The 22922-nt window shown below is 43.1% G+C and overlaps 2 protein-coding genes across 2 annotated transcripts in view; one reads left to right on the top strand and one right to left on the bottom strand.

Annotated features, from left to right (window-relative positions):
* LOC128686106 (active breakpoint cluster region-related protein-like) overlaps window positions 1–7679 on the bottom strand; it is a 457973-nt gene extending 450294 nt beyond the window's left edge. Inside the window, exon 1 of the mRNA XM_070083285.1 lies at window positions 6019–7679. Within this exon, the coding sequence (XP_069939386.1) occupies window positions 6019–7547 (1529 nt within the window). The 5' untranslated portion in view covers window positions 7548–7679. The remainder of the gene's footprint in view (window positions 1–6018) is intronic.
* Window positions 7680–8181: 502 nt separating this feature from the next.
* The window catches only part of COX7B (Cytochrome c oxidase subunit 7B), a 35889-nt gene continuing 21148 nt past the window's right edge, over window positions 8182–22922 (top strand). The window contains exons 1-2 of the mRNA XM_053772781.2: window positions 8182–8341; window positions 17311–17474. Of these exons, the coding sequence (XP_053628756.1) occupies window positions 8293–8341; window positions 17311–17474 (213 nt within the window). The 5' untranslated portion in view covers window positions 8182–8292. The remainder of the gene's footprint in view (window positions 8342–17310; window positions 17475–22922) is intronic.

The raw sequence follows: 22922 nt of genomic DNA, 5'->3' as shown, positions 1-22922 counted from the left end.
CCCAATAAAAAGTAGGGGCGCCATTGGTACACTAAGAGAAAACACCATAAGTGTCCGGGGCCCAAAACTGTTCAACAGCCTCCCATCAAGCATTAGGGGAATTGCCAATAAACCCCTGGCTGCCTTCAAGAGAAAGCTGGACAGATACCTAAAGTCAGTGCCGGATCAGCCGGGCTGTGGCTCGTACGTTGGACTGCGTGCGGCCAGCAGTAACAGCCTAGTTGATCAGGCCCTGATCCATCGGGAGGCCTGGTCATGGACCGGGCCGCGGGGGCGTTGATCCCCGGAATAACCTCCAGGTAACCACCACAGAAACAAATCAGTCGCCAGGAGGCTTACTGCAGGTCTCCCAGCAACCTATATTTTGAAGGAACTATTAAACAGTGGCAGCTACAAGCAAACTTGTCCACCTCACACGGGTTGGAATCTCACTCGGCGTTTGGTGCATAACGGGGTCTGGATTTTATTTACAAGTCTACAAATTACCTCTAAATTATACAAGTACTACCCTACACCAAACTCGTCATCTCAGACCCAAAGCACATTCACTATTATGTTAATGGGGAGGCGATAAACCCGTTAAGAATTATACAGGACCTGGTGAACAGAGGTTAATTTGTTCAGAGAAAGGGGAGAGTAGCATTAATTTCATCATCAAGGAATCTTCCCATCCCTCCGCTAAAGGGAGCACATACAATACTGTATTCACTTCCACAAAATCATTTCTCAGTCATCTCTCCATGATAATAAACCCTTAATAAAAATCAAGTTTCCAGATAAGGTTTTCGCTTTTGATTTAACTATTCTCCGCAAACTTAAAGCGCTTTTTATCCATCTCGTGACATTCAGTTGTGGAGTGAGTCATATGTATGGCGGAGACATTCACAGAGTCGTCAGTCAGAGAGAGTCACTGTATAATGGAGACAATCATCCTGCCATGTGTATGGGGCATTATGCTGGCAATGTATAGTGGTGATGTATTGTACTGGGGTAAGTGAACTGGTGAGAGGTACGGGGTTCATGCAGGTGCTGGTGACTCAAACACCAAATGCCAGCAGCAGGGTTGAGATGGGTGGTGGGAACCAACTGTACGTCACCTCTGCTGGTCCACTGCCAGCCATCACCACGTACTGCATCCACCTGTTTTATTTGCAGAATTTGTACTACAAACTTCTTTGCTTGATTGGTTTATTATGCTTGAAGCCTACTGACTGTACGAGGGTCATTATTACAGCTGGCACCAGTCCTCCGTAAAAGTTTAAAAAAAATGGTAAAAAGTCTGTATTATTATAATCAAATAAAGCGCTAAACCGACAAGGGTCATGCAACAAAAGCCTGTAGTAATACGTATTTTTTTTAAAAAATCAAAACTAAGCGCTAAACCCACAAGGGGCATACAGAAAAAAATGTGCATAAATCTTATCTTTCTACAATTTGTCTAATTTATTTCTTTGTGTGACCAGGCAACAGGGAAGGGGGGGAGGGGATTGTTTAGTTGAGTTGCCTCCAAGGCAAATAATTATTTGCCTTGGGCAACATTTATAGGAACCAATTATGAACCAATCATCCTGATTCTCAGAGAACATAAAATAATAATAGTTTTAGACTCGGGTTACCTGGAGGCTACTCCGGGGATCAACGCCCCCGCGGCCCGGTCCATGACCAGGCCTCCCGATGGATCAGGGCCTGATCAACTAGGCTGTTACTGCTGGCCGCACGCAGTCCAACGTACGAGCCACAGCCCGGCTGATCCGGCACTGACTTTAGGTATCTGTCCAGCTCTCTCTTGAAGGCAGCTAGGGGTTCATTGGCAATTCCCCTAATGCTTGATGGAAGGCTGTTGAACAGTCTTGGGCCCCGGACACTTATGGTGTTTTCCCTTAGTGTACCAATGGCGCCCCTACTTTTTATTGGGGGCATTTTGCATCGCCTGCCCAGTCTTTCACTTTCGTAGGGAGTGATTTGTGTGTGCAGATTTGGGACCATTCCTTCCAGGATTTTCCAAGTGAGATTTTGCTCAGATTCCTCCTCAAACTTTTTTTTTTTTTTAATTTTCCATTTTTTGAGGGGGGGCAACATGATGAATTTCCTATTTCCTAATGTCGTAAATTCAAATAGGTTTTCCTTAGTCACGCAAACTCGTCTACCACACTTTTCCTATTGGCAGTTTTCCCATTTTTGGCTTTAACTAAGTGTTGTCTTATCAAAAACAGTTTTTTCTTTTTTTTCAGTCAGACATATTAAGGTAGGATTTCAACCGACCACCACCAGCCAAGAATATTTTAATCATTAAAGTGAATTTTAGGTGAAATTTCGTATTAAGAAAGGTCTCCCTTAGACATGCGTCTTTTTAACAAGGTTCCTTGATGCTGGCGAGGGGCTCTTGATCTAGGGAATTCTCTGAATTAATCCTGAATGACTTCCGTCTTCCCTTACAAGCGCTGTATAATCCTTACGGGTTCAGTGCTCCCCATAATAATAATTCTGGGGTCGTGCAAGAAGGTATAAAATACCGACAATATGAAAGTTAAGACACATGTGCAACATCTGGAAATCTTTGTTGTAAACGTTTCGCCATCCAGTGGCTTTATGAATACAAATTCTAGGGGATAATTAGAAGACAGTAGAACTATATACAAAAGATGAGGTAATCAGTCCCTAAGCCTTGGAGTCAGTGTTCACAGTATCGTGGTGGTGGAGAATCTGGAGCAAAGGCAAGGAGACTGGCGGGGTGACACTTGGAATCTTGGTTCAGAGGGCATCTACAAGACCACCTTCACGGCTACTACAACTAACCCATCCTTTTGGGTAGGACCTACTTCCACGGGGGAATCCCGCCTACCAGTGACTATGCCCTCGTCTGCTACACGTCGCTACCAACTGACGCCTACATAACCGCCAATCTTCTTGCCTTTGCTCCAGATTCTCCACCACCACGATGCTGTAAACACTGACTCCAAGGCTGAGGGACTGAGTACCTCATCTTTTGTAGTTCTACTGTCTTCTGAATATATCCTAGAATCTGTATTGATAAAGCCACTGGATGGCGAAACGTCTACAATAAAGATTTCCAGATGTTGCACACGTGTCGTAACTTTCAATTCTGGGGTCCTAGTGCTAATCATTGCCACTGTTATTCATAGCAACATGTGTGTGAGTTACCCAAGGTAACTCAATAAAGTTAAACTTAGCAACTTAACGTAACTGGGATCTGAGTGATAGAAGATCCAGACGTTATAACTAATGATCACGCATAACTACATATAGGTGATGGTGACTGTTATACATAGCAGCATGTGGGAGTTGCCTAGGATACCGCAAGGCATTCCTAATGACATTAGACATTCAAGTTTCTTAGCATATCTATGAACAGTTACTATTATAATACTTAGGATGTGTTAACAAGCCTTTGTTTGGAGCCGGATAGGTGAATATGACAGAAGGTAAACGTGTAGGAATCTTGTGTTCTGGTATTGTCTGGAAGTATGATAGTATACGGTGACAAGCACATCTGATTTGTATACTAATGCAAAGTTACATAAAACTTAGTGTGTGTGTGGGTGTATTAACCACCTAGGTAACTTGATTTCATATGGCACTGGATCATTTGATAGTGATTAGATGCGGTTTTGGGCTATCACATTTCCACATTATGTAACATGCTTTCTGTAAACCTCAAAGGGTTCTCATCTTATCCCAAACGTGGCGGTGAGGAAAAGGGAAGGTGTGGTCGACTAGCTGGCGGCCCTACAGTGGTATATGGGTCGACGCTGGCATGCTCCTCCTAATTTGCCTCTGAGAGAATTTTTCCCTCCTATCTGTTGCTAGGCTTACAACACTGCATAGCTCCTGACGATGCAAGTGTGAAAGATCTTGAGCTTAAGATTTCCATCCCCATGTGCCTTGCTCTGCATTAAGATCTGTTTGCGATTATGCTGCACACTTTTTTTTTAGCTAAATTCTGCTATGTATAGCATAGGTCAATTTAAATTTATTTAAGTTTCAAATCAGACATTTTTCCTTTAAGTTCAGACTGATTTCCGCTGATTTATGGCAAAAACAGTTTTCATTTTCATTCAGCAAAGAACACCCTTGCCAAATAGGCCAAACTCGGCGATTTGGCACGGTATGTGCAAAAATACAAAAAACGTGTAGGTATATGGATAAGCATTCTTCACGCATACATATAGGGTCCGCCTCTAGTGCAAATTGCGGGAACCCTTGCTTGGCCTTGAATTATAATTGTAATCATGGGGGAGCGCTACACCCACAGGATTATACAGCGCATGTGGGGGGGATGGAAGGCATTCAGGCTCAATTCAGGGAACTGGAGCATAGATCCAATTCCCTAGATCAAGAGCCCTTCACCATATCAAGGAACCTCCCTTGAGGAGCTTTGGCCTTGGAGATTATTATTATAATCAAAAAGAAGCGCTAAGCCACAAGGGTTATACACAATAGAATATTTGGATTTTTTCTTGAAGCTGTTTGATTACATGCATTTCGCTTTCCCTAAGACCCAGCCTTTATTTTTTTCAATATGTATATTTTATTAAGTAATATGGTACACAAGCTTTAAATATACATTGATGGTACAGAGATGGCATATACAATACACCAGGTTTGAGGGATACAAGTACATATTGCTACGCGTTTGTTAAAAAATCTTATGCAGCTTCTCAGAGCTGGGGCAGGTACCTATTACACAACAGGCATTACCCCTCTGAAGTGCAACATAGAGTCGCTGGAATAAAAAACTACCTGCCTTGGGATCCCTAGTTGTTCTAATGAATCTTTTTCTGAGAGACCCTATGGACCAAGGGTCTCTCAGATTATACCCGGAGAGTTTCAGGGGTCAACGCCCCCGCGGTCCGGTCTGAGACCAGGCTTCGTGGTGGATCAGGGACTGATCAACCAGGATGCTACTGCTGGCCGCACGCAAACCGGCGTAAGAACCATAGCCCGGCTGATTAGGTACTGACTTTAGGTGCCTGTCCAGCACCTTCTTGAAGACAGCCAAGGGTCTATTGGTAATCCCCCTTATGTATGTTGGGAGGCCGTTGAACAGTCTTGGGGTCCCTGACACTTATTGTTCTCTTAGTGTACTCTTGGCACTCCTGCTTTTCACTGGGGGAATGATTATTATAATCAAAAAGAAGCGCTAAGCCACAAGGGCTATATGGAGGAATGATGCGTCTCCTGGCAAGCCGTATGCTTTCGTAAGGAGTGATTTTCGTGTGCAAATTTGGTACTAATTCCTCTAGGATTTTCCAAGTGTATATTATCGTGTATCTTTCTCAAACATATATTATTATAATAATCAAAGAAAGTGCTACACCGATAATGGTCATACAGCGCTGCCTCAAACATATGGTGGGCAAGTTCCCCATAATTTCTAGACTTTTGGGACTCTCTGAAGCTGGCAGCTGCCTCTCCTTCCTTCTTGCTGTGTTGGAGATAGGTATCAGCCAATGTAGGTGCTATCTCTCCAGGCTTGCAGGGTGATTCCATCGGGGGGGGGGGCTAAACCCGAAGTGATTATGCAGTGCCTGTGGCGGGATGAAAGGCATTCATGTTTAATTCAGGGAACAGTAACAGATCTAATTTCCTAGATCAAGAGCCCCTCACCAGCATCAAGGAACCTCCCCTTGAGAGCATAGCCCCTGATGGCTTGTCTTGTTCAGGATGGTCTACTCTAGTGGATAGAGGGATGCGTACTCTGTTCAGTTCACACAGGGCTGGGCATGGGAACGCAGGTTACTGGTATTGGCAAAAAATTTTTGAATCGCCCCATGCTTATTTTTAAAGTAATATGGTACTCAGAGTTTAAAGGATACATTCTTGGTACAAAGATGATTCAGTATAAAATACTCGGGGTTTGAGGGGTATATTTAAAGTACACAGATGTGTTTTGTGATTAAGTATGCATTATATGTTGAACATCTATCTACATAGTAAAATGTGGATAGGTGTTCAACATGAGTGAAGCCCCCCGAGAGACCTCACGCTAACACTTACTTCTTGAGGAAGAAGTCTATGTTGACGTAGTTGGAGTACTTGGGCGAGTCCGGTGGGTGGTCAGGTGCAGGTGAACCTCCTGAGGGCGTGGCTCCTGACGAAGCCCCACCGCCCTTACTGAGACCGCCCTCGCTCGACGCTCCTGACGCTGCTGACTTGAGGGTGTCCGTGCCGTTGTATTCTGAGCTCTTGTCCGAGAGCAACACGTACTCGCCCGTGTCGTCGTCCTCGTCAGGAGCAACTGTGTCGTATAGCGGCTCGTCATCTGTTAGATTCTCGAGTGAAGCCCCCGAGGCCGAGCCTCCGCCTACCTCGTCCTCATCCTCGCCACACCTCGAGGACGACAATGACGACGTCTTGCTAAGGCCAATGAGGCGAGGGGGAGCGCCTCCACTACCCCCACAAGAGGACGCGCTTGATGAGGACTTGGAGACGCACTTTTTGCCCAAGCTGCCTGTGGAGGAGGCGCTTGATGGAGACTTCTGTAGCTCCTTTGGGTTGGTGGGAGACTTCTGTAGGTCCCGACCGCACTGGGGAGACCTGTGTTGATCCCTAGTGGAGGGGCGCCCGTCACTAGAGGCAGAGAGGGTTTTTTGCAAGGGTGCCTTCGCCGGGGCAGAAGACTGAATGTCCCTGGTGGGAGATGGGTGACGGGGGCGCTGGGGAGAGCGTGGGATAGCATGGGGTGGGCGTGAGGACCCCGGGGACGAGGGCGTTGTGGCGCCTTTAGCTTCAATTTCACCGTCTGCACCGGAAGATCGCCGGAAGGTCTTCGGCGGAGGGGCCGGCGGCACCTTCCGTCCGCGGGCGTCCTCCCCCTGCCCAGCGCCGTTGACAGATATCACAGTGACAAACTGGGACTCCTTTCCCGGTAGGACACTGGAAGTGGTAACGGGTACTGAAGTTGAGCGGTTGTAGGCTGGTGGACGTCCCGTCACACTGGAGCTACCTGACGAGGTTGTGAAGCGACGTGCTAGATCCCTAACAGAGCTGCCCCCCGCAGGCGGAGGGGCGGCCAGAGGCGTGATAGGTGCCAGGGGACCATCCTCTTCTTCTGAAAGTGGTGCTGACCTCGCCCCCTCCATTTTAAAGGGAGTTTGTTCTTCCTCATTCGACCTTTCCTCTGGAGATACCAATTCCTCGACAGAAGATGCCTGCATGGGGTGATGGCGTCGCTGCACCATCATGGTGTTGATAGCTTGAGTAACAGCAGAATCCACCCCACCTGAGCACCCTGGAGCCGCCCCTTCACTACCCTCCCCTTGGCCTCTCTCTTCTTCGTGAACTATTTCCCTCTCAAAGTCCTCATGAGACTCGCCCTTCTGCATCTGCTGACACTGAACATCATTTAAGAGGCACTCTAAGTACTCGACATAAAACTGTTCCTTCTCCAGCTCTTCCTTTAACACGGCGACTCGTGAGCGATGCTTGGCTAAGTTTGCACGAACATCCTCCTCCCATGCCGCCGGCAGATCATTCCCGGGGAACCTGGCACGCCACGCCTTGTGGAATTCACTAAAAACACTCATGACGATGCCCACTTCCTCATCCTTCACCAATGACACACCAAAGTGAGCATCATCAAGCTTTGCAAACAATCTCACCAGGCACTCACATCTCACAGCATGACTGGAGGCGCACACATCCCCCCCTCACACCGTCTCTACACAAACTGAAGTAAACAAAGCGGACGACACCCAGGTCCCAGACCCTCCCGTCCCGCCTCAAGGAGCATCAAGCGAGATCCTCAAACTCTTGCAACAAAACTCATTACTAATGATCATATAAAATAATATTTACATTCTATCGTAGTTATAATTTCTCTAATATTCTTACAAATCCTCTTTCTGCCTTTGCATCAATAAAATGTCCATATTTGTAAAGGAAAGTGTTTAATAAAAGGATATTACTTATTTTGTTAGCCACATCCCATATTTTATTTATTTACAGATCAAATTAATATTATGCAAATTATTTCGTATCTCTTCATGAATTTAATAATTATTTGTTTGCAAATGAATGCCCTCCGATTGCCGTATTTATGGAGCAAAAGCATCACTCTCTTAGATTTTCTATAAATTTGAATACATAAAATTGATGAATATAATAGTGAAGTAAGTTTTATCAGGTGTAAACAAAATAATTAATAATATATTGAAGTGATATTGATGTAGAGAGTTAGAGGTGCGTGGAGGGTGCGGCAGAGTGCAGCAGCAGCGGGACCGTCACACACCTCCCATCACACTCCTGCAGAAGTACTTTTTAATATCCACAATGTTGGCCAGGACCGCTCTCTCTACATTAAATGCCTTCAAGGCTCAGCGTAAGTATCATATGGACAAGGGGCCGACCTCCACGGACATGTGGAGGGTGAAAGATAATTTCAGCCATCACTTGTGATGTCGTCATAGGAAACCCAACCTGTGATTGCCGGCTGTTTTTTTTTTTTTATTTATCTTCGTACATAGGTTACTTTAGGTACATTTCACATATAGTACATGGAAATAACTTGTATCCGTGACCAGTGAGCTACGTGACCGGTGGCAGCAGGTATTAGGCTAATTATAGATTTGTTAGATTACATAATTATCTTAGCAAGAGTAATAACTCAGCCTCACAACGAAGACGACTGGGAAATATTAACCCTAGGATAGACGTGGGTTAATAGTCACAGTAGACCAAGTTCTGTGGCTTATTGATGTTAATCCCAGTGGAAATAAATACCCCTCTAGGTGACTTCCGGTGAGGGGGCTCTTGATCCAAGGAAATGGTCCCATCCTCCTTGGATCGACTATTTCCAGTCTTCCTGACCTTCATAATACTACACTTGTGGGTTATGCCTTCCACTCCCCAGGCTCTGTATGATCACTGCATCTAGAATACAATGAAAATTACATATTGATTTAATTGGGTTTTGGTTAAATTCTTTATTATAATCCAAACGGTTCACTAATGTATTCATAAGTCATGTGCCTTCAGAACCGTTGTATAAATACGTATATACTAAATATACAAAAAAAAAAAAGATTTCCTGAATAAAGCTTGTCTATTGGTCCTCTTCCCCAGGAAGCCATCCACAGCACCTAACACCCAAGTGCCTATTTACTGTTAGGTGAACATGGACAGAAAGTGTAAGGAGACTTGCCCATGGGTCTTGCCCTACCTGGAAACTGAACCTGTGTTGGTAAATAGCAAGCATATATTTTTTTTTTACTCTATACGGGGAAGTACTGAACTCTTGGAGATCATACAGTGTCATTGGTCAGGTTAATTTATATTTAACACATTGTATTGTGACGGCAAACAAAAGGACACCAATGGAAGAAAACCCTATCTTGCTCTTGTTTCTTGGGTTACTGCGAGTTATTAGTGCTCAGAGGTTATTGATCCAAAGAATGCCTTTGGTCTTTAGCTTTTTACAGTTTAATGTACAGGTTGAGAGCTGTTTTCCTACTTGGCACATTTCGAAGTCCAACCTTTTCCAAGGTATAATACACAATTTTTACCTGTCTTATTGAACCCAGCGGGTTAAGTCAGGATAACTCGAGAAAGATGAAAAAATGTGATTTCCCAGAAAGATACTCGTGGTGTCCTGTGGCTTGGTTGGCAGTACTCTTGCTTCACTCACTGAATGTCTGTGGTTCAATCCCTGGCATAGGCAGAAATGTTGGGCATGTTTCCTTTATACCTGCTGTCCCTGTGTGGGTCGCATGCTGGGGAACAAGCTTCAAGAACCCCAGTAGAAATAAAACAGTCTTCAGTGATGCAATGACTTTCTTGGGCTGTTTTGGGTGGCTAACCCTCCGGGTTAAAAATTCGAAGAAATCTTAACAGGCTACTAATACGCAGGCATTGAGATGTTTATATAACTTTTATTTGTAACATTAAAGATTAGATTTGATTTCTGGCTACATACAGTTCCCTTTAACTGGCACAATATTTTCTAGCTGTAAAAATTCCAATACAAATCAGAAGGGTGTAAGGAGAGGAGGAGGAGTTTGAGGTAATCAGTCCCTCAGCCTGGAGTTGATGTGTTCAGTCCATCAATCTTGTAGAAAGTACAGCATAGGGCTGTAGACGTGGCTTATGTATTGTAGTCAGGTGAGGCAAAGCAGGAGTTGGCAGGGTCATAGTGGTACCATCCACTAGTTGAAGTACATCTTTGTCCAAAGGTTGGTCAAGGTTGAAGAATTCTTTGTATCAAGATCCCATGGTGGATGGTACCACTATGACCCCAGTATATAACTGAAATGGAATAAATTTGTTCCAGTGGAATTCCAGGCATGACAAAATACTTCAATAATTTCCTTAATATCAACTCTATGGCTTATTTATCTATCACAATTCATCTAATATGACAATAACAACACAGAAACATGATATATACACTAGAATGAATAAGATACATGTCATTACGTACAGTGGTCCCTCGATAATTGTAGGGCTCGATAGTCGTAATTTTCGGAAATCATAACGATATTTTCATCAAAACATTGGTTCACTAATCGTAGATTGACTCGCGAATAGTCATTTGTCCGGGACACGTACTCACGCTCAGAGCCGCCCCAGCCTCCCTTCCCAGCCAGTGTGGCATTGTTTACCAGTGAGCGACGGTCCCCTCACTTGCTCATACGAAATGCAGTATTTTATAATATTCCATTCATTTTAGTGCTTGCAACTACTAAATAGGCTACCATGGCTCCAAAGAAAGCTCCTAGTGCCAAGCCTTTGGTAAAGGTGGTGAGAAATACGATTGAATTTAGGAAAAACATTGAACAATATGAAAGTGGCGTACGTATGGCCAAACTGGCCAGGATGTATAACAAATCCCATACAACCATAGCTTCCATCGTGGCCAAGAAAAAGGAAATCAAGGACGCTGTTGTTGCAAAGGGGGTAAATATGCTGACAAAAATGAGATCACCAGTACTCCAAGAGGTTGAGAAGTTATTATTGGTGTGGATAAACGAGAAACAATTAGCAGGAGATAGTCTTATGACGTCGATTATTTGTGAAAAGGCTAGGCAGTTGCACGACGATCTGGTAAAGAAATTGCCTTCAACTAGTGATGCGAGTGAATTTAAGGCCAGCAAAGGTTGGTTTGAGAGATTTAATAAGTGTAGTGGCATACAGTGTGGTAAGGCATGGTGAGGCTGCCAGTTCGGACCACAAAGCGGCTGAAAAATGTGCATGAATTCCACAAAGCGGCTGAAAAATGTGCATGAATTCAAGTAGTACATAGAGGCTGAAGGACTGAAACCTGAACAAGTGTTCAGTTGTGACGAAACAGGGCTCTTTTGGAAGAAAATGTCAGAGGACCTACATTACTCAGGAGAAAAAGGCACTCCCAGGACACAAGCCTATGAAAGACAGGCTGACGCTCATGTTCTGTGCTAATGCTAGTGGGGATTTCAGAGTGAAGCCGTTACTAGTGTACCATTATGAAAATCCCATAGTGTTCAGGAAAAACAATGTTATGAAGAGTAAATTGTGTGTGTTTTGGAAATCTAATAGTAAGGCATGGGTCACGAGGGAAATTTTCGTCGAGTGGTTCAATGAAGTGTTCAGCCCTAGTGTGAAGAATTACCTCCTGGAAAAGAAATTGGATCTCAAGTGCCTCCTAGTAATGGACAATGCACCTGTTCATCCTCCAAACTTGGATGACCTAATTTTCAAGGAGTTTGGGTTCATCACAGTAAAGTTCTTGCCCCCAAATACCACTCCTCTCCTCCAGCCCATGGACCAGCAGGTCATTGCAAACTTTAAAAAACTCTACACCAAAGCAATGTTTCAAAGGTGCTTGAATGTGACCTCAGACACTCACTTGACCCTAAGAGATTTTTGGAGAGAATGCTTCAGCATCCTCCATTGCATAAGCCTTATAGGTAAGGCTTGGGAGGGAGTGACTACCAGGACTTTGAACTCTGCTTGGAGAAAATTGTGGCCAGATTGTGTCCACAAGAGGGATTTTGAAGGGTTTGGGGCTGACCCTGATGAGCCTATGTCAGTTGTTAAATCTATTGTGGCACTGGGGAGTTCCATGGGGTTGGATGTGAATTTGGGGGATGTAGAACAGTTGGTGGAAGACCACAACAAAGAGCTCATCACTGAGGAGCTGCAAGAGCTTCAACAGGAAGAGCAACACATCGCAGCTCAGAATCTTGCTGCAGAGGAGGAGGAGGAGGAAGAGAGATGGAAGAAGTTGCCTTCTTCAGAAATTAAGGAGATTTTTGAAATGTGGGGTAAGATGGAAAGATTTATGGAGAAACATCACCCTGACAAGGCTGTTGCAAGCCATGTTGGCAACATGTACAGTGACAAAATCTTGGCCCATTTCAGGGAAGTGTTAAAGAGACGCCAGAAACAGAGCTCTCTGGACAGTTATTTTGCGAGACAGGACTCCAGTGACTCAAGCTGGTCCTAGTGGCATTAAGAAAAAAAAAGAGAACCCCAGAAAAGCAATTGGTACCTGAGGTGTTGATGGAAGGGGATTCCCCTTCCAAACTGTAAATAATCCAATCTCTCTCCTCCTCCAGTCTTCCATACACTAAGAAGAATCGCCAATAAAGGCAAGTGTTATGCTGTTAATGTTTCATTCATGTCCCATTGTATTATGTACTACATCTATATTTCATGTAAAAAAAATTTTTGTTTTAGTACTTCTGGGTGTCAGGAACGGATTAATTGTATTTACTTTATTTCTTATGGGGAAAATCGATTCGAAAATCGTAAATTTCAATAATAGTAACACTTCCAGGAACGGATTAATTATGTGGCTAGTGGTGGTGACAGCGGCCATTGTTGGGATTTATAGGGCCACCACAGCAGCCATTCCTGCTCCTGACTACATGTGAAGAGTACCTAGGATAACCCAAAAAAGTCAGTGTGACTTATAATTACGACACTCTTAATGCTACACTGTCACTGACTCCTCCTGCTTTAGTATTGTACATATCGTAAAGTGGTATGCTGGTACTGCCTGGCCAAGTCCCTAACCCTCCACCTAGCTTGTTTATTATTTCCTGCTTTAATTCCATGGAAATCCTCTTTTTCTTCTCAGCACAGTCCTTTGCACTTTCTTAGAACCCATGGTTAGAAACAAGAAATTTTGCAAAATAACTGCACGAAATGCTGTTTAAGGAAAACACAAGAATTCCCTCCACCGCGAGTGGAGTGGACCGAGCTTTTTGATACATACTGCCATCTCGTGGTGTTCAGAACTCGTTTATAGTACAGGGTACAAGGTCTGCCACTGCTGCTTCATGTTGTCTGCCACTGCTGCTTCATGTCTGCTACTGCTGCTTCATGTCTGCTACTGCTGCTTCATGTTGTCTGCCACTGCTGCCTCATGATGTCTGCTCCCACTTTTGCTAGCATGCTGAAGAGCTTTCCAATGTGTGAAGGTTGAGGACAGGTATTGGACAGTGACGTCATTTGTTTACTCTTGAACATAGCCAAAGAATCGAACATTTCTGCTACTTTGAGCTCAATTTCAACGTACTTTTTGTGAAACCAATCAAAATCGTATATATTTCTGTAGTATATCTTCCATTCTATCAAACGAAACCAAAAAAACGAGAATACACCCATAAAAAACATATGAAAATATACCGCTAAGGGGAGGCTAATGACTGAGAAGTGAACTCCGTTAATTATGGTTATTTATGGTCTGATTTCTTTCACTTTTGGTGTACGTTAAGAAGCAGCTTTCCAGCATGCATTGCCCAAGTTTGAATAAGATAGTCCAACAAACTGAGATCCAGTTCCCTTGATCAAAGAGCAAGAGCCCCTCACCAGCATCAAGGAACCTCCCTTGAGGTCTGCTCGCATCTGGAAGCAAAAAACTGACAGAGCGACTGCTCGTATCTGGAAAAACTCGCACGTGGATGCACTCGTAAGTAGAGGTTCCATTGTACCAGTAATTTAGTTTTTCAAAAAAATTAAAATTTTTTGCAATGTTGAATTTGTGTAAATTGAGAAATTTATTTTTGATCATTCTTTCTCTACAGTATTATGTACCACAGTTTCTTTAAATTTTAAGCATTTTGTATTTAGTAATTTTTGTCACATCACGTACAAAGGTACTTTTACTGTAATTTGTATCCAGATTTGAACAGTGTTGCATATAGCCATTAAAATCTTCAAAAAGAAAAAAAAATGTTAATCTAGGATATCCCTGAAGTTTCTCGTATATAATTCGAACAAGGTCCTTTTGCTGTGCATCTGTTAGATACACTATGCTATAAAAAGTACATAAAGTTACTGTTACACAGGTTGACTCAAGAAATCGTAATGACACGATTGCAAACAAACCATACCCCGGCCGGGGTTGAACCCGCGGTCAGAGTCTCAAAACTCCAGCCCGTCGCGTTAGCCACTAGACCAGCTAGCCACAATAAGATTCGTCCAACTAGGTATATTTCTACACCATAGGAAGGTTAGCACAGGCATTACGATTTTGTGAGTCATGTTGACGGCAGTGAAGGGACTTGGGCTAGAGTTCGTCACGGCCACGCTAGCTGGAGATTCGTCTGTAAAAACTTGCATTTGTGGTCACAGTGGTGCCTGTGCTAACCTTCCTATGGTGTAGAAATATACCTAGTTGGACGAATCTTATTGTGGCCAGCTGGTCTAGTGGCTAACGCGACGGGCTGGAGTTTTGAGACTCTCTGACTGCGGGTTCAACCCCGGCCGGGGTATGGTTTGTTACACAGGTTATCAAAATAAGATATGTACACAGAAATGATGTGGTTACTTAATCTAGTGACATGTTACTTTACCCCAGTATATCTCTACATTTATAAAAATATCAAATGCTTAACTGGCAGGTTTACACTAATTGAGGTAAGTATTACAGGGAAAATGTTTATTGTGCAACATTTCACCCACAGTGGGACTATCGGGTATAGAAATGAGCTGTATAAGCATACCAGCATCCTGAGGTCAGATCACATAATGAAGAGGTCAGTGCAAAGAAAATTTGGTGATACCAAGAGAAAGCTAGGGGCCTGGATTTGGGTGTCAAGTTGAGGAATCTTATACTTTGTTCCCTTCAAAGGTTCCTAGATGAAAGTTAAGACACTTGTGCAACATCTGGTTATCTTTATTGTAAACGTTTCACCATCCAGTGGCTTTATCAATACAAATTCTTGGACATAATTAGAAAACAGAAGAACTATATACAAAATATGAGGTAATCAGTCCCTCAGCCTTGGAGGTGGTGTTTACAACACCGTGGTTGTAGAGATTCTGAAGCACAGGTAAGGAGACTGGCGCTTATATAGGCGTCAGTGAAGAGAGACGTGTAGCAGACGAGGGCATAGTCACTTGTAGGCGGGATTCCCCAGTGGAACTAGGTCCTTTCCAAATTGATGGGCTAGTTGTAGAAGTCGTGAAGGTCATGTAGATGTCCTCTGAATCAAGATACCATGATGTTGCAGTGCCTGACAAGTTGTGCAAGACAGGTATACAATACCGACAAGATGAAAGTTAAGACACTTGTGCAACATCTGGTTATCTTTATTGTAAACGTTTTGCCATCCAGTGGCTTTATCAATACAAAGAATTTGTATTGATAAATCTACTGGATGGCGAAACGTTTACAATAAAGATAACCAGATGTTGCACAAGTGTCTTAACTTTCATCTTGTCGGTATTGTATACCTGTCTTGCACAAAGGTTCCTAGATGTTGGCGAGGGTCCAATTCCTTGACTCGAGGAATTGGACCCGATCTTCCTTTGGATCAAATCCGATTGCCTCCCCTTCCCCAGCCGCTGTATGGCCCCTGTGGGTTTAGTTTTCCCCCTGCCCTATCCATGAATGCAGTGAAGCCTTGATTTATTGGACTAATAGAGGGGTGAGGGCATTCAGTAATGCTGTGTGCTCTCTAAATCCAAGAATATTACAATCATGGAAAAAAGATTACATAGAAAAATAATGAATAATTCTGTATTTAATTAATAAGACTATCCATTAAATCTGAAATCTATTTACCCAGTGGACTAAAACAGTAATAATTCTAAAATTAATGAACTTCACCCGTTTTTCAGGATTTTATCATTTTCTCTAGGCTATCTGGACTATGAAATGTGTATTAAATCCAAAATCTGTTTAATCAAGGTTTGTTAAGTAGAGGTTAAACTCTGCAGAAATGTTGATTGGTTAAACTTGAATGAGAAGTTGGCAGCCAGTGGGATTTGTCCGATATTTCTAAAACTGATTACCCAACTGATAGCAACATTGATGGACAATCCTTTAAGCAATGCTGTTTGCAAAATCCATTTACCTAGCATATTATGTCTGAACTCAGACATCTGTTAATCAAAGTCCATTAAAATTTTACTTTACTAATAATATGCTTTATATATTGATCCTGGACAATGTGTGCAACCTTTTTTGCTAATGTTTACATTCCTCTTTTTTTTGTGTATTTGCACGAGGTGGATAGTAGCTGCCTCAGTGCATCTTTGTGCTTTCCTCCAGTCTTTGAGGTTACGATGGATCTCACAATGTCAGTGTCGTCTTTTCTTTTGCTCATTTCTTGTACAGTAAGCCCTCCATATAATGGACTAATTGAGGTGGGAAGCAGGTGGCTGGAAATGGCAGCTGTGGTGGATAGAAGAGAGTTTGGTCATAATTGTAACAGTAATGGGCACTTCTGTTTCCAAATTGACTGAGCTAGTGGATTTTGTTCCACATGTCTGAAGTTCATTATATGGAGGGTTAACTGTACTTGAAGTCTCACTGTGGGTGAAATATCTTATAAAGGTTTCTCCTACTAAATGTTAGTTTTGAATTAACATGTGTCAGCTCATGAGTTGTCTACTAGTAATGCTGTAGATAATACAGGTCTAGATATTAATTATTCAAAGTTAGTATCTTGTGCAAATCACTGGAAGTTGCTAAAAAGTAAAATGTAGGAACAGCTATTGCAGTGCATTAAAATACATAACAGACACAGATTACTGTAGATTAAAAATTCCTTTTTTTTTTTTACAGATAGGCTGAATCCTAGTTTGAAATGTACCATATGATAATTGTGTGTAATGCTGGGTAATGCAATAATTTAAGAAAAAAGGCACAATACTGTGACTGGAACAGTACACAAATAAATCACACGTGATACTGACATTTCAGTCCAACTTGGGTAACTAGTTAACCAAGTTGAACTCTCCTGTCCATTTTCATTGTTACCTGAGCCTTAGGCTTAGGTAACAATGAAAATAGACAGGCTTTAGATGTGGCTGAGATATGTTTTTTCCCGTAGTAATCTTTTCTTTGGCATCTTGCAGCAATGAGCAGAGGCATGGCTGTTGTGACAAATTTCAAACCGCTTACAATGTCAGACTTGCCAGTTCCCCAAGGTTCTTGGAAAGAAGCTAACACCAAGAAACAACGTAGCCACAATATTACACTTCTGACAGGGGTTGTTATTGCTCTTGCCACTATTATCACTGTAAGTATTAGTTCAAAATCTTTATGTGATTCCATATATGCAGAATTTTCTATACCATAACCACCAAGTCAAAAACAGTAAACGAGGTCATAATCACTCGTTCTGACAAGAATAACTGCTTGATTTGCCATATTGTTATCCAGAATTGTGACTTCATCATGCATAAGATTAGGGTAGATTAATTGCTTTTGTTGCTGTCTTCACATCTCCATATACTGATTGCAGCAATAGTATTGCCTTTTGTTTTTCATTTCCCTAATACCAGTAATGTCTGGCAAGTCCCCAATCTGCAGCAAGGGCTATACAGCGCTGCAGGGTAGGGAAGGAAGCAAGGGTATTGGATGGCAGAAGGGAGGAGGGATGATCAGTAGGTTACAGAAAACAGCGGGGCAGGGGATAGTACGGGGGTAGAGGGTAGCAAGAGATTGAAGTAGAAAGGGCTGAAGGTATCAGAATTTGTGAAGTAAGTCAGTTGTTGTCAAAAAGTCAATGAGAGAGTCTGGATGAAAGGTGGGTCCATCAGCGAGAAGGGAAGGTAGAGAGAGAGCAGCAGAGCGAAGACGACGACGGAGGTAAATTCTGCGTGCTCGTTGATAAAGTGGGCAGTCCAACAGAATGTGGCTGACTGATAATGGAACTTGGCAATTCTCACAGAGAGGAGCAGGGCGCCTCTCCATGAGATATCCATGAGTAAGACGAGTATGGCCAATGCGAAGACGGGAGAGAGTAGTCTCCCAACCTCGACACTGGTGATAAGAAGACGGCCAGTAACCTATATTCGGTTTAATAGATTGAAGTTTGTTGCCGAGCATAGTAGACCAACGTTGTTGCCAACGGGTGTGAAGTTGGGAAGATATTGCAGCACAATAGTCCGTAAATGGAATACCTCTACATGAAACTGGTAGGTCATGTACTGCTGACCGTGCAGCAGTGTCTGCCTGTTCATTGCCCTGTACGTCAACATGACCAGGGACCCAACAAAAAACAATATCTTTATGCTTGGTAAAGATGCGGCGTAGCCAAAGTTGGATACGGAGGACTAAGGGGTGAGGTGTATCAAATTTCTGTATAGCCTGCAAAGCACTAAGGGAGTCTGAGACAACCACAAATGATGACACAGGCATAGATGCAATACGGATAAGTACTGTAAGGATGGCATACAATTCAGCAGTAAAAATACTAGCCGAAGATAGTAAATGCCCTTGTACAACGCTGTCCGGAAACACTGCTGCGAATCCTACGCCGTCAGAAGACTTAGAGCCATCTGTGTACACAGCAATGGCATGAGAATGAGAGTGAAAGTGGTCAAGAAAAAGAGAGCGGGAAGCGACTGTAGACAGTCGGGCTTTCGAGCAAGGGAGAGAGAAAGAACAGACTCGAACAGCTGGAACTTCCCAGGGGGGTAGGGAAAAGTGAGATGCTACATGTACATAGAAAGGTGGTAATTGAAGAGAAGACAAGAGCGAATGAAGGCGAAGAGAGAAGGAATGGAGTAAACAGGGGCGGCGAACAAATAAAGAATGTCTACTAATATCAGTGACCATTCTATAAATGGAAGGATTGCGGAGATCATGAGAGCGTACATAGTAGCGAAGGCAATGGGCATCACGGCGATCGGATAAGGATGGAACGTTCGCTTCTGCATAGAGGCTCTCGACAGGGGAAGAGCGAAAAGCACCAAGGCATAAACGTAATCCTTGGTGATGAATGGGGTTAAGGCTAGAGAGAGTAGCAGGAGATGCCGCTGAATAGATCTGGTCACCATAATCAAGTTTCGATAAGATAAGGGTGGAATGTAGGCGAAGGAGGGTTCGACGATCAGCTCCCCATGAAAGATGAGCAAGGGTTTTAAGAAGGTTCAGCCGGCTATGACAAGTTGCCTTCAGAGAGGTAATGTGAGGTTTCCAGGATAACCTACGGTCAAAGAGGAGGCCTAGAAACTTGACTGTATCACGTTCAGGGATACGGGAGCCATAGAGGTACAAAGGATGATCGGAGATGACAGAGCGTCTAGTGAAAGTAATTTGGTGGGTTTTAGTGCTGGAAAATTTAAACCCACGTGTGGTGGCCCAATTGGAAACACGGTCGACTGCATGCTGGAGAGAAACTGTAATAAGGTGACAGTCAGCGCCTGCACAGGCAATAGCGAAGTCATCAACATAGAGTGATGACCAAATATTTGATGGAAGACTAGAGGCCAAATCATTAATAGCAAGGAGAAAGTGTTGTGCTCAGAACACATCCCTGGGGGACACCTTCAGCTTGGATAAAGTTCGGGGAGAGCACGTTATTAACCCGAACACGGAAATGCCTGTCAGTTAAAAAGTTCTTAAGGAAGGATGGTAGATTGCCTCGAAGGCCTAAGGAGTGGGCTTGGGCTAAAGTATTATACCTCCAAGTTGTGTCATATGCCTTCTCAAGGTCAAAAAATATGGCAATAACTGAGTAGTTATTCGCAAAGGCATTACGAACATACGTATCCAAGCGTAGTAAGGGGTCTATGGTAGAACGTCCCTTACGAAAGCCATATTGACTAGTGGAGAGACTGTTGTGTCTCTCTAAATACCACACTAAACGTCTATTTACTAAGCGTTCCATCACTTTGCAAACTGCACTGGTAAGAGCAATGGGACGATAGTGGGAGGTTTCATGTCCCGTAGTGCCTGGTTTGCGGAAAGGGAGAACAATGGCGGATTTCCACAGCTGTGGAAGAACTCCTTGTGACCAAATAAGATTGTAAAGGCGTAATAGGACTGCAAGGGCTGACTGATGTAAATGTTGTAGCATACGAATATGAATGTCGTCGGGCCCAGCTGCCGATGATCGGCAAGCTGAGAGTGTTGCCTCCAGTTCTTGAAGTGTAAAAGGCACATTATACTGTTCTTCTCTGAGAGAAGAGAAGTCCAAGGGTGCTAACTCTCTGGCAGACTTTGAGGAAAGAAATGAGGGGCATAGATGGAGTCCCTGAGAAATACGGACCAGATGATTGCCAATTTCATTGGCAACATCTAGTGGGTGTGCTATATCAACACCGGCAACCCGCAGAACAGGAGCCGGGTCAGGAGAATATTTACCACTCAGTTTTCGTACTTTTTTCCAGACTGCACTCATAGAGGAAGCAAAGGTGATGGTGGAGACATAATCTCGCCAGCAAGTGCGTTTAGCGTCATGGATGACACGGCGAGCGATCGCACGCTTCTGCTTAAAGTCGAGAAGTCTCTCTATGGTTCTATTGTACCGGTACCTGCCCCATGCAGCGCGTTTCAAACGTACTGCACGAGCACAAGCAGGAGACCACCAAGGCACGCATTTCTGAGAATGCCTGCCCGAAGTTTGGGGTATAGAATGAGAAGCTGTGGCTAAAACGGAGGACGAGAAGAGGTGTAAAAGCTCATCGATGGAGGACGAAGAAGGAACCTCTCTAAAAACAGTTAGGTGTGAGTAAAGGTTCCAATTTGCCTGATCAAATTGCCAGCGTGGGATGCGAAGAGGTGGTGAATATGAAGGGGAAGTAAGAATGATTGGGAAATGATCGCTGTCATGTAAGTCCGGAAGAACAGACCAAGTGAAGTCTAATGCGGCGGAGGAAGAGCAGACTGAGAGATCGATGCGAGAGAGAGTGTGAGTCCGAGGATCAAAATGGGTGCGAGTACCTGTATTTAAAACATGGAGGGGGTGGGTGGCAAAAAAAGCCTCTAACTGAATGCCACGGGAATCACAGTGAGACCCCCCCAGAGGAAATGGTGGGCATTAAAATCACCAAGTAACAGAATCGGTGGTGGTAATGACGAAACAAGAAAGGCAATATCCGGAATAGATAATGCCCGAGAAGGAGAGAGATATAAAGAACAGAGCTTATACCACCTATGCAAGTGGATACGGGCTGCTGTGTAATGCAGCGAAGTACGAACAAATAGCTGATGGTACGGAATATCAGTGCGTAGAAGAAGGGCACTTTCATTAAAGGTCCCATCACTCATAGGGTAGACCTTATATCGGTAGCATTGGCACACCACCCATGACTGCAATTCCTCTATTGAAGACTAGTGAAATCAAACTAACAGTTGTAAACAACTCTCAGAACAGATAGGAGTTTGAAGCCATGGCAGGCCTGTCCTAAAACTGGCAGATCAGTGCTCAGTCCACTGTACCATGCCAACCTAACAAGGTTCATCCAACCAGGCATATACCATAAAAAGGTTAGCATAGACTCCACTGTGACCACAATATAAGTTTTTGCAGACTAAATTTGCACCAACATGGCTGTGGTTAGCCCTAGTCCCTTCATTATCAAAGAATCATTGATAATTGCTTTAAAGCTATTTCAGCTAGAGCTTGCCATAACCATAATATGTTGGCATAAGATTTTATGTAAAAACCCACTTGTAGTCACAGTGACCACTGTGGTTAAGTGGGAGCCCATGCTAACCTTTCTAGGATATAGAATATGCCTAGTTGGATGAATCTTATTAGGTTGGAATGGTACAGCAGATTGTGCAGTTGCCTTCCAGTTTTAGGACTGGTGCATCATGGGCTTGAACCCCATCTGTTCTGCAAGTCCTCTATTGATAAAATTTAGTTTTAAATAATCTGAAATATCTTTAGCCTAATTTCAACGTGGATCAGTACGAGGTGCAACTGAATTATGCATTTTTCCTTACCACTCATAAGCATGGTTTTTGTCATATTAATGTTAGTTATGTCTAACCCTTTGAGGGTCAGAACACCTGATCTGAAACTTGGTCTCATGGTCAGAGAATTAAAAAAAAAAAAAATTTTTTTCTAATGAAATGAAGATCTGTTTCTGAAGGTAATGAAACCAAAAGTACGAAATTTGATGGAAAACCTTGAGCCTTATTTTCAGCCAGTTCCATTATTCCAGTCAAACTCATAGCTATTTCACTAGTATTCCTTCTTTTCTATCGACTGAGTATAAGAAACCACCCATTTATCTAATTCCACTACCCAGTAAAGTGATCAGAAATCAGTAATTTGGCCAATTTCACACACAATTAAAAGATTGCCAATTTCAAAATAGGGTCCGGAATAAACAATGTAGACATTCCTGGCACTAAAACATTTCCTCTGTTCATTAGTCACATTTACAGGCCTCTCCTATATTATGCTTGCTTTCCATTTTGAATTTTTATTTACTCAAAAAAATAAAAGGTTTACTGTTATGCAGAGTACTGCATTGTAAAAATTGTATAAATAATGTCAGCGCATTTGTGGACACATTAAATTGACCAGTTTGACATGTTTTGGATGAGTGACACAGCGCTGTATAGCCCTTGTGGCTTAGCACTTCTTTTTGATTATAATAATAATTTGGATGAGTGACATATTTTGAGCTCAATTTGAAGCTACTTTCAGTCTTGATACTTACCAAAATCATCTCTTTTTCTGTAAAATATCTTCCATTCTGTCACATGAAACCAAGAATACAAC

The sequence above is a fragment of the Cherax quadricarinatus genome, chromosome 9, assembly GCF_038502225.1.
Source record: "Cherax quadricarinatus isolate ZL_2023a chromosome 9, ASM3850222v1, whole genome shotgun sequence".
Classification (NCBI taxonomy): domain Eukaryota; kingdom Metazoa; phylum Arthropoda; class Malacostraca; order Decapoda; family Parastacidae; genus Cherax; species Cherax quadricarinatus.
This window is presented reverse-complemented; position numbering and strand designations above follow the sequence as displayed.